This window comes from Sciurus vulgaris (assembly GCF_902686455.1).
Source record: "Sciurus vulgaris genome assembly, chromosome: 8".
Lineage (NCBI taxonomy): Eukaryota > Metazoa > Chordata > Mammalia > Rodentia > Sciuridae > Sciurus > Sciurus vulgaris.
The window spans coordinates 16587669-16600537 of NC_136468.1; the positions used below are offsets into that span (position 1 = coordinate 16587669).

General features: G+C 41.6%; 1 protein-coding gene across 5 annotated transcripts in view; it reads left to right on the forward strand.

Moving 5' to 3' along the window:
- The window catches only part of KIAA1549, a 143280-nt gene that overhangs the window by 103003 nt on the left and 27408 nt on the right, over positions 1-12869 (forward strand). For all 5 annotated transcript variants that reach the window (XM_079150075.1, XM_079150073.1, XM_079150074.1 and 2 more), the window contains one exon: positions 11364-11681. In XM_079150075.1, coding sequence (XP_079006201.1) covers positions 11364-11681 — 318 coding nt within the window. The remainder of the gene's footprint in view (positions 1-11363; positions 11682-12869) is intronic.

The window sequence follows — 12869 nt, forward strand, 5'->3', positions numbered from 1 at the left end:
TCCACTCCCTGCGAGATGGCTGTTTGGGTTTCTTGGTGATAGCAGGGTTCTTTAGATTGTCTCCCTTTCTCCTAGAGTGCTAAGAAGGTAGTGTACTCATTGAGTTTTGCTCATTTCAGCATTGTATATTCAAAATGCTTGGGACCTGAAGTGTTTCAGATTCTGGCATTGTTTAGGTTTTGGAATATTTGCTTGGATTTTGCTGGTTGAGTATCTCTAATCTGAAAATCCAAAGTCTGCAATGCCCCCAAATCCAAAACAGAGCATCAGGGCAGACAGAACTCACCAAGTTACAGATTCTGGTATATGTCACATTTTTGAATTAGGGATGTTCAACCTTTATATACATTTCTTGTTTTTAATTTTTGCAGGGTTGGGGATTAGGGTCCAAACCAGGCCTCCCATGTGCCCGGCAAGTGCTCTACCCTGAGCTACATCCTTAGCACTTTTTTTTTTCTTTTTTAAATTTTCAAGACAGGGTTTTACTAAGTTGCTGAGGCTGGCTTCAAACACGTCATCCTCCTGCCTCAGCCTACTGATGCTTATGGTTGTGTGCCACCTCACTCGTATGTATTTCTTATTTTTATGGGAGAATGAACTTAATGGAAGTTAAGAAATGAAGAAGTAAACACTTTTTTCCAAACTGAAAGGGGCACAGCGTTGCTTGAAGTGTGAAGGCAGACATGGATAGCATTAAGACACAGGCACACAGGCCCCATTGAGTAGGCTAGCCGCGCTCCTTGCGGCGCTGTGAGAAATACAGATACGAGCCTCCTAGACAAGAGGCGGAGAGCTGGACGCAGCTCACTCTGGCAGTGCTGGGAAGCACAATGGAGTTAGCCTGGTGCCAGGGAGCAGCCCTCCCGTGTTGCCCCAGGCCCTGTCCTCCTGCAGGCAAAAGGACAAAGCCATCCTTGTTTAGAGAGTAGTTAGCAAGAAGCTTATCCTTGGAAACAGCAGTCATGTTGTACATGACCAGTCTGGGTACTTAGGCAATTCTTGAAGTTTCTTGAAGTTTCTATTTTCCCCCTAAATTGCAAATAAATCACAAATAATACCGAAAGACAATATAATTCCACAAATGTATAAAACACTGTATCGTCATGGGACCCAAGTGCAATTGAACCATCTGAAAGAAACGGGTTTTCCTTGGAAACTTACTGTGTGCCTGGTGTCCTAAAGACTACTGTGGCCTTTGTAACTCCTCACGAGGATCCTTCGATTCCAGAGTTAGAAGGTCTGTCAGTCAGACCACTCTCCTCCTCAGCAGGAGTGAACCCCTCGTCTGTCTCTCTGGATGTCTGCCCCTCCGCTGGAGGAGCCGTCGCTGGTCCTTCTTGCAGCAGATGGTGCTTGCGTGCTGCAGTGGGGTTTTGAGAGTGTCTGGACGTCAGTGGTGTCCAACTTCACTGTGCCCTGGGGGTCCACGTTGCCAGCCCCCTGGAACTTCTGTCTGTCTGAAGCGGGGCCTTCCTGCGGTGTGGAACTAACCGTAGAAGAAGCAGGGACGTTGCTTCTTCTCCCTCCACTTCCCTGGGCAGCCTGGGCTGCTTGGCCCCCACAGGAGAGCCTTGCCCTACTTGCCCTTCTCAGTTCCTCTGATCTCTTCATTCACCTTCATTGACCCCAAGTGAAGCTTTCATCATGGTGGTCTAGACCCTCTTTTTAAATTAAATTAAAAATTTTTTTAAACAGTTTCTCTTTTTATGTTGCCCAGACTGACTGCAAATTCCTGGGGTCAGGCAGCTCTCTTGCTCTGGCTCCCAAGTAGCTGTGGTGTCACATGTTCCTTTATCACACTGGGCTTGGACCCTCCCTTTCTTCTTCCTTTTTTCTTTCATAAGAAGTGCAGAGTTCTTTCCTGAGCTGGTGCAAAGAACACTTCCCTGGAGACCACAACTGGGCTGTATCCCTGAGGCTTCTTTTTTCAAAATTCCCCAAAGGAAACTCTTCCTCAGATGAGCTTCCTTTTCACTTTCTCTCCCTAAAAATCCTGCAATGCATACTTGGGAAGACAGTGTCTCTCTCAGAACAGAACCCGCCTTTTCATAGGGAGTTTTTCATCCTGAAAACCATACATGCACTACATGGCTTTGCGTTATCTTGACTTTTCTACTTTCCCTTCAAACTGCCTTCCCCCTTGAGGTCTCTCTTCTCCTAAAACTGGAGAAATAAATATTCCTCACTTCCCATAACTAAGGCTGCCACTGTAGTTCAGGCCTGATGAACTGTGACCCTCAGGCCAAGTCCAGCCAGATGCCTATTTTAGGAAATGCAGTAAAGTTTTATTAGAAGACAGCCACGCCTGTCTATGTGCTATGTGTGGCTCCTTTTCAGAGTTGGAGTTGTGACACTCTGTGACCTGAAAGCCCTAACATACTTATTGTCTGGCTTCACTGAAGATGTTTACCAGGGCTGGGTGTGGTGGCACTTGCCTGTAATCCCAGCTACTTAGGAGGCTGAGGCAAGAGGATCACTTGAGTGCAGGAGTTTGAGGCCAGAGTGGGCAACATAGCAAGACCCCCATCTCTTAAAAAGAAGAAAAAAATGCTTATTGGCCCCTGATAGTATTTATCTTCCAAACCAGATGCTTTGGGTGAAAAGATATGTTGTTAATTATTAAACTGGGGCAAGAGGCATAAACCGAGGTTGTCCTGGATAAAACAGGATGTCTGACCACACTTAGGATAGCCCTACCAGAGATTGCAAAATAGGAACCAAAACCCGTAATCTGTATCTGCACAAAGGGAACAACACTGAACCTTAATACAGTTATCAAACCAGGATCAGGAAAATGGAATTCAGCTTCTGACTTCGGCGTTCTGGGTGAGCCTGCGCTTGTGCAGACCTCAGTTTCTCCTTTACTAGGGACCGTCTCCATATGGAACGCTGTGCTCCATGTTGGGAAGTAGTAAACAGGATGAGACCCCCTAGCCTTCCAGTTCTGACAGTGTGGCCTGAGAAGCGAGGACGCAGCAAGACCAGAGAGGAGGAAGCCCAGCATCGTGGCCCAAGAGCTCCTGACCTTCTCAGGAGGGTTTACAGCACGTTCTAGTCAGCTTTGTGACTGCTGTCACCCAAAGTCCCACCAAGAACAATTTTAGAGGAGGAAAGTTTTATTTGGGGGCTCTTGGTTTCAAAAGTCTCAGTATGTATATGACTGAACTGACTCTGTTGCTCTGGGCTGGAGGGAGGCAGGACACCGTGGTGCAAGGGTGTGGCAGAGGAAAGCAGCTGGGAACATGGCACCAGGAAGCAGAGACAGACAGACATGGACAGACAGACAGACTCCCCTCCCCATGGACAAAACACGTACCCCAGGGGCTTGCCCATGACCCACCTCCTCCAGCCACACCCTGCCTGCCTGTGGTTGCTGCATGGACTGCAGGGTTGGGTTCTTTGTCTCCCAAATTTGAAGAATGAAATCCATGGACACAGGGTGAGAGCACAGTAGCAGGATTTATTGGAGTAGCAGGAAGAAAGAAAGTAGAACTCTTAAAGTTGGGGGGGGGGGGCCAAGAGAGGGATCCCGGAGAGTGGCTGTTGTCTGGGGGTTTATACAGATCTGCAGGGTCAAGGGGGCTAGCCCTACCCAACCCTGGGGAAGGCACTCGGTGTCCTTGGGCTCTCCCTGCTCGCTTTGGTCCAGTCGGGTTACCATGCCTGTTTTGGTGGGGCTCTGGGTACCTGGCAGTGGTCTCACTATCAGTTAGTTCTCTTTTTTCTCTCTCTGCTTACACAGGAGTTGTCCTGACGTGGACGAGGGCTAGCTTGGAGCTATAGTTTCTCAGCTCTGCTTCACAGAGACTTGACCCCAACGGAGCCCAAGTTTCCTGCCTGTCCATTTTAACCCTTTCTCCTGCCTCAGAGTTACCACCCAGTTAATTCCTATCAGGGGATTAATTCACTGATTAGGTTAGGATGCTCATATCCCAATCAATTCACCTGTAAACTTTCTCGCACTGTCTCACACATGAGCTTTGGGGGGCACTTCATGTCTAAACCATAACACTGGGCCAGCGGGAGTCCAAGGGAATCCCCCTTCCCGTCTTCAGAACATGCCTCATTCTGAAAGTTGAGCCTTCTTTAAGGTTATAACCACTCAGGGTGAGGTTGGCAGTGGCTCCTGCTGTTGGGGGCTCCCCAGTTTATGTGAGCTCCTCTCCCTGGGCGGAATCTCAGTCTGCCTGTGGTTTTTTCTGTGTCTGCACTGCCTGGTCCTGGCAGTACCGTTACACAGTCAGCTGTTGGAACTCCTGCCAGGAATGTCACTTCCAGCTTTGAAGAAACCTCTCACGTGTAGGATGTTCTTCCAGACTGCCTTTCCTTCTCTCTACCAGGGAACATAGGCAGGTGGTATAGTAATGACCAGTCTTCCTCCTCTGTCCTGCCAGAAAACCACAAATTGGAGGAGCCGCGAGTGGGTCCTTAACCCACCTCATAGGAAAGGAGCACAGTTCCTTCTGATGGTAGACGTATCATAAACCAAAGGCCCCTTTGGGGGCCCTACTTAGAATCCCTAGACCACAGAGATCACCTGGTAGAGCCTTTATTGAGATATTGCAGTTTTGGAGGAACAGCTGAGACCAGGCGTGTCAAGTGCACAAGAGTGAGGTCACCAGTGGAACTTTCTGGAGAGAACACCTGCTCCTTCTCAAAGGGACTGGAGCTCTCAATGGTAGTTGGTTGTTTCTGTCTGAGTCTGAAGCCAGAAACTGGAGCGTTCACATGAAGTTTTCACATTTTTAAAATATTGACTATTTTCAAAAAGACAGTAAAGGCCATGCAAAGCAGGTCTTTGAGCCATTTGTGGGTTTGCCAATTTGTAGTTTGGTTTTCTCTCTGGAGTTAAGCAGCGACTGCACTTTGTGTTGGCGTGAAAAACCTCTGATCTTTCGTGAGACAGACCTTGATCTTTAGGAAGCCGTTTCCAGACAACTGGCCAAGCTTCAGGATGTGTGGAATACAGCTTTTCCTTGTCTCAGGCTCACTGACCCAGACAGGCATGGGAATGCCTTCCTCGGCCCCTCCTAGGATGATCCAGCCAGCCAGGCTGGGGCCACCCAGCATGAGCAGGCACTCGATGAGGAGGCCCCCCCTTCCCTGGGTCCCAGGGTGCACCCTCGTCTATTTCAGTGTGTCTACCAAACCATAATGTTTGGACTTGGGGAGCCTCTGAGACAAAAAGGGACTCTTTCTCCTTTGGTTTCCTATTGTGTCTGTTGAAATTTACCCAGTGTACACTATGACAGTGTTTTGCTCATAGTGCAATATTGAGAAATAAGGTAGTTTCAGAAAATCTTAATTGTTGACTGGATTCCTGCCTCTTAACCCAGAGTATGAAACATCATTTAAGTCTTTCTTAGTGACTCATGTTATCCAGAGAGTCCTCCAGTTTAAAGACAAATGGTTTCTAATTAAATTATTATTGGTACTTTCTTTTACAAATAGTTATAATAGGTATTAGAATTGTTTATCTGCACATGTACATAGCTTTAATATAGTGTTGACTTTTGACCTCTTCTACGGGTATGTAGGGCAATTTTTTCTTACTGTTAATAGTCAGTAGGCTGCTGCTCTTTTTGGTTCCTATACCTATGGAAGGTTGACTTGGTTTTTGGGAATATACACTATTGTTTTTAAATTTTTTATTCAGGCATTTTAATTATACATAATGGTGGGATTCACCATTACATGTTCATACATGCGTATCAGATAATTGGGTGAACTTCATTCCCCAGTACCTCCTCTTTACATCTCCTCTTCCTTGATGGTCCCCTTCTTCTACTCCCCTGGTCTACCTTCTGTTTTCTTGAGACCCCCCCTCCTTTCCCTTTTTTCCCCTCTAGCTTCCATATGTGAGAAAAAAAATATGACCCTTGATTTTCTGAGTCTGGCTTATTTCACTTAATGTAATGCTCTACAGATCCATCCATTTTCCTGAAAATGACATAATTCCACTATTTATAGCTGAATAAAGCTCCATTGTGTAAATATACCACATTTGCTTTATCCTTTTATCTGTCAGTGGACACCTAGGCTGGTTTTGTAACTTCGCTCATGTGAATTGTGCTGCTATGAACATGGGTATACACATATTGCTATAGTAAGCTGACTTTTCATTCTTTTGTGTAAATATCAATGAGTTATATGATGGTTCCATTCCTAGTCTTTGGAAAATCTCCAATCTCTGATTTCCATAGTGGAATTTAAAGTCCCACCAACAGTACGTAAGTGTTCCTTTCTCTCCACATCCTCACCAGCATTATTATTTGTATTCTTGATTGTGACCTTTCTAACTGGACTGAGATGAAATCTCATTGTAATCTTGATTTGTATTTTCCTGATTGCTAAAGATGTTAGAGATTTTTTTCACATATTTGTTGGCTATTTGCATTTCTTCTTTTGAGAAGAGTCTGTTTAGTTCATTTGCCCATTTACTGAGTTATTTGTTTTTTTTTTTTTTTTTGTGGAAGTTTTTTTTAACTTATTTTTCCTATGATCTGGATATTAACCTTCTGTCACATGAGCAACTGGCAAAGATTTTCTCCTGTTTTGTAGGTTCTCTCTTCATGCTCTTGTTTCCTTTGTTGTGTAGAAACTTTTAAATTTGATTTTATTCCATTTTTTAATTCTTGGTATTATTTCCTGAACTTTAGGAGTCCTATTGAAGAGGTCATTGCCTGAGCCTATATGTTGGAGTGTTGACCTTTTGTTTTCTCCTTTCAGTTGTAAAGTTTATGGTCTGATTCCTAGGTCTTTGATGAATTTTGAGTTGACTGACAGATAGGAACCTAGTGTCATTCTTCTACGTATGAATATCCAGTTTACTTGGCACCATTGGTTGAAAAGACTATCCTTTCACTAATGTGTGTTTTTAGAGCCTTTGTGAAACTGTCATGTGGGTTTGTCTTTGTGACTTCTATTTCATTGGTCTATGTGTCTGTTTACGTGACAGTACCATGCTGGTTTTATTCTGATAGTTCTGTAGTATAATTTAAAATTGGATATTCTGATGCTTCCAGCATTGCTCTTTTTGCTCACCATTACCTTAGCTATTCTGAGATTTTTATTCTTTCATATGAATTTTAGGTCTACTTCTTCTGGGTCTGTGGAGAATAATTTGATGGGAATTGCATTGAATCTGAAGATTGTTTTTGGTAATATGGCCATTTTAACAATGTTAATCTTTTACGTGAACATGGGAGGTCTTTCCATCTTCTTGTGTCTTCAGTTTTTTTCTTCTGTGTTCTGTAATTTTCATTGTAGAGATCTTTCACCTCCTTGGTTGATTTATTCCTAAGTTTTTAATTTTATATTCTTTTGAGGCGATTGTGAATGGAATTGTTTTCCTAATTTCTTTTTCAGCATGTTATTGTATATAAAAGCTATCTTTTTTTTTTTTTTAATGTGTTGATTTGGTGTCCTACTTTGTTGAATTTGTTTATTAGCTCTAGGAGTATTCTGATGGAACTTTTTGGATCTTTTAAGTATAGGATCAGATATGAGCCTCTGTAAACAGTGATAATGTGACTTTTACCTTTACTATTTGCATACCTTTTATTTCCTTCTCTTGACTAATTAGTCTAGCTAACATTTAAAGTACTGTATTGAATAGGAGTGGTGAAAATGGACATGTCTGTCTTGTTCCTTATTTTAAAGGAAGTTCTTTCAGTTTTTTTGCCATTAAGTATGATGCTGACTTTGGGTTTATTGTGTATAACCTTTATGGTATTGAGGTCAATATTTTTCTATCCCTAGTTTCTTTTCTTTCTTTCTTTCTTTTTTTTTTTTTTTAATCATGGATGGGTACTGAGTCGTGCTGAGTTTTTCTGTATCTATTGAGATGACTGTTATTTTTGTCCTCAATTCTGTTTTACATGGTGAATCACATTTATTGATTTTAATATGTTGACCCATCCTCATATCCCTGAAATGAACTAACTTGATCATTTTATTCAATCTTAATATGTTGCTGAATATAATTTGTTAATATTTTGTTAAGGATTTTAGCCTGTATGTTCATCAAGGCAATCGGTATATAGTTTTCTTTCCTTGATGTGTCCTTATCTGGTTTGGGTTTCAAGTGATACTGGCTTCATAAAGTGGATTTGAATGTGCCTCCCACCTGCTCTTTATTTTGTGGAATAAGTTGAAGAGCATTGGCATTGGTTGTTCTTTAAAGGTCTGGTAGAATTTGAGAATCCATCTGGTCTTGGCCTTTCCTTTGGTGGAAGACTTTTTATTACTGGTTTGATCTCATTGCTTGACATTGCTTAGTTTAGGTATTCTGGATCCTCTTTGTTCTGGTAGGTCAGATCTGGGTAGGTCATATGTGTCTAGAAATTTATTCCATTTCTTCTCAATTTTTCAACTTATTGGAGTTTAAGTTTTCAAAATAGCCCCTAATGATTCTGCAAATTCCAGACATGTCTGTGGTGATGTCTCCTTTTTCATTTCTAATTTTATTAATTTGGGCCTTTCTCTGGTTAGGCTAATGGTTCATCAATCTTATTTATCTTTTCAAAGAACCAATTCTTCATTACACTGATCCTTTGTATTGTTTTTGAATTCTCTATATCATTAATTTAGATTCTGCTCTTGTTTCCTTCTTTCTATTGGTTTTTGAGTTGGGTTGTTCTTGTTTTTGTAGGATTTTGAGATGTAACATTAAGTCGTTTATGTGGGATCTTTAAAAATTTTTTTTATGTTGGCACTCAGCTGTAAACTTTCCTCTTAGAACTGCCTTTATAGTCTTCCCAGAATTCTAATATGTTGTATCTCCTAACTTCTTCTATCATCCATTCATCATTCAAAAGTGTATTGTTCAGCTGGCTGTGGTAGAGCATGTCTGTAATGTGAACTACTTGGGAGGCAGAGGCAGGAGGATCACAAGTTTGAGATCAGCCTGGGCAACTTAGTGAGACCCTGTCTCAAAATGAAAACTAAAAAGGGCCAAGCGCCTTTGGGCTCAATTCCCAGTACTGCCTGCCCCCCAAAAAGTATACATTGTTTAATTTCCATGTATTTATATAGTTTCTGTAGTTTTTCTTGCACTGAATTTTTAATTTAATTCCATTATGATCTTATAAAATACAAGTAATTCTATCAATAATTTTTTGTGTATGTATTTGCTAATACTTACTTTGTTGCCTAAAATTTGGTCTGTTTTGAAGAAAGTTCTGTGAGAGACTGGGAAGAAAGTAAATTTAGTTTTTTGGGGCTGACATTCCATAAACGTGTGTTAAGTTCATTTTATTTGTAGTATTTTTTATATCTGAAGTGCCTGTTGATTTTATGTCCAGATGATCTGTCTGTTGGTAAGAGAGGTGTGTTGAAATCATTCAGTATTATTGTTTTGGGATCTGAGTCTTTATGTTGAGTAGTGTTTGTTTTATGTAATTAGGTGCACTGATGTTTGGGGCACAACATTTACAATCGTTATGTCTTCTTTTTAGATTGTTTCCATTACCATTATGAAGTGATCCTTGTCTCTTCTGATTAATTTTACCTTGAAATCTGCTTTGCCCAATATAAAAGTAGCTTCTCCTGCTTGCTTTCAGGCTCTGTTTGCATGGAATATCACTTTCCATCCTTTAACTTTCAACCTGTAGATATCTTTACCTGAGAAGGGTATGTCTTGCAGGCAACATATAGTTGGATCTTATTTTTAAATCCAATCTGCCAGCCTGTCTTTTAATTAGAGTTAATACCATTTACATTTAGTGTTCTTATGGAGTGGTGTTTAGTGTTTCCTGCCATTTTGCTTTATTTCTATTGTTTAATTCACTCCTAAGTCTCTTGTTTAAATATTCTTCTAATGAGATTTATCCTTTCCTGAACTCTACTATTTTTTGAAATCTCTTGTGTTTAGGAAGTCTTTAAGTATCTTTTGTAATACTGACTAGGTTGTCATGAATTCTTTATGCTTATCTTAGAAAGTTTTAACTTCTCCTTCTATTATGAATGATAGCTTTGCTGGATATAGTAATCTTGTCTGGCAGTTATTTTCATTCAGGATTTGAAACATATCTTTCCGTGCTTTCCTGGATTTTAGGGGTTTTGTTGAGAAATCAGATGTTATTTTGACTGGTTCTCCTCTAAATGTAATCTGATGTTTCTTTCTTGAGGCTTTTAAAATTCTTTTTTTGTTCTTTACATCTGACATTTTAATTGTAATATGTAATGGAGAGGATTTTTTTTTTTTTTATATTGTCTATTTGAGGTTATAAACACCTTTTGTATGTGAACATCCATTTCTTTCCCAAGGTCAGAAAAAATTTCTGCTATTATTTCACTGAAAAACTTGTCAATGCCATTGGCCTATATTTCCATTCCTTCCTTGATACTGATGATTCATAAGTATGGTCTCTTAATGTTGTCCCAGAATTCTTGTCTATTCTGATCAAAATCCCCCCACTCCCTTAATATTGTCTAAATATTCAAGGCCAACCACTTTGTCTTCCAGCTCCGAGATTCTGTATACTACTTGGTCTATTCATCTATTCAGTGTTTATTGTGTTGGAGGTTGATGATCCCACTTTCTCCATAGGTCTCACAGGAGTGAGTCCTTCTAGTAGGTCAGGCAATTGTTTTGTATACAGCATGGCATATGGAGCACACCCTATGTAATTGCTCTTTTAGACAACAACTGAATATTCTAAAGGGGTATGGGAGCACTTTAGATTGATACACTTCATAGGTATGGTGTCCACACCTTTTTTTTAATACCTTTATTTTGTTTATTTAGTTCTTTAATGTGGTGCTAGGGATCGAACCCAGTGCTTCATATATGCTAGGCAAGCACCAGAACCACTGAGCCACAACCGCAGCCTGTGTCCACACCTTTGTGTTATTTTTCTCTGCTGCTGCTGTAGGAATGGCTATCCATGAGGGGGATCTTCCTACTTGGGGCCTGGTCATTGGTTTGGGGTTTTTGTCTCCCCTGTTCTTCATGTGAAAGTACTACTGAAGTTTGAGTCTGTTAGGTTGTATGTGGTACAAGGTATACTGTCTCTTAGAGAATGTATACTTTGAATTTTATTTATTGGCTATTTAGGCTTTCAGTAAAAATATATACTTCCAGGTACTAAAATGCATTTCAGATAGTTGACTTTAGTTGAAAAAGAAAAAAAAAGATCGTTGAATATTCCCACATTTTCCCTTTCTTTATGATATAACCCTGCCTCCCTTGTATGATGTAATGCATATTCCTCAGCTGTCATTTAAAAAAATTCTTATGGTAAACCTTTTCCTCAAGTTCAGGAAAATTGATGAATTCCATTTTGGCCCTAGAGTTTGGTTTCAGGGTCACCACAAAAGCTCATGTCTGATGTTTTTCCTTTATCTTTTCCCCAATGTAGTCTGATCCTGATCTCCCAGCAGATGTGCAGACACCATCCTCGGCTGAGCTGGGCCGGTATCCAGGCCTGCCCTTCCCGGCCTCTCAGTACATCCCACCCCAGCCGTCCATCGAGGAGGCACGCCAGACTATGCACTCCCTCCTGGATGATGCCTTTGCCCTTGTGGCCCCCAGCAGCCAGTCTGCTGGTGCAGCAGGTGCAGTGTCCGGAGTCCCAGCCAGCCTGCCTGTGAACAGCACCCCTTCCCGTGAAGAAAGGCGAGCCACCCAGTGGGGGTCCTTCTACAGCCCCGCGCAGACAGCCAGCAATCCCTGCAGTGTAAGTACTGACCTTCTGGAATTCTTTCCTGGGCAAGATAATGAAGTTTTGTTGCCTGACTGCATCTCCTGCAGGTTCCCCATAAAACTCCGGTTGTAGTTGATAAAAATTCCAACTTGGATGATAGGTCTTAGTTTTTGTCATCTTTTGCTAAGTTAATTCTTAATATTGGAGGCGTTCTTTTATGCTGCTCTGCTGTTTTGTTGAGGAGTTCAGCGGATTTTGTGGAAGCATCTTCCTGGCTCCCTCACTGTGTTGTGAATGGAGGTAGGATAACTGTCAAAACATATTTGCATTGGTGTCTTCAGTTAGACTGGAGCAATTTTGAATGTACCCAAATTGTTTAAGTTCCTGAATGACCACCTGGAAAGACCCCTGAGGGTCTGGGAGCATAGGCAGCCCATCTACCAGTGGGCAGGGGCACTGTTGACAAATGTCAGCTGCCCGTCTTGGGAACTGACATTTCAGCATTCCATCTGCCTTTTCATCGGCCTTCATTGGTGTTTCTTGTATTTGGCTGATCCTTTCAAACTTGCCTTCATAAGACTTTGGTAAAAAGTAAAACTCCAGGAAGTAAAGTCCGTGTGATTTTTGCTACGTCCAGAAGAAATGATTTGACTAAAGGATTTGTGACATTAGCGTTGGAGAGAAGTTAATGGACCACAACTTAAATTTATTAGTAGGGAAAGGTTTTTATTGGGTTCTTCTGATTCTGTTTCCCTTATTAAGGTGTGACATTTCCCTTATTATTGAGTGACAATAGACAAATGTCATCTCTGAAATTGGTGTGAATTTTTAGGCCTGTGGTGATAGATTGCTTCCTCCAAGGTCTGGGAGGCAGAGTGCATGCAGCCTGGGCAGCTGCTACTGTGGGCAGCAGGGCGGGCAGGGAGGACCATTAAGTGTAGTTGTTATTGTTTTTAATATGAAAATATAGCCTGTTCCAATAACAAATGTTAAACTATTTCAAGGTTATATCTGATGGGTTATGATCTTTTAGGAAACAGATGATACAGAACAATACTCAGTGATAAAACAAGTGTGGATACAGTTGCTGTACGGTCCCTTGAAGCTTCTCTCATGTGTATTGTCATTCAGATACGTGACACAGCATCTCTGTGCCCTGGGCCCTGCTGGTGTTGGGGATGGAGTGGTGTACAGCACAGGACCTCCTCTCCAGCTCTTGCA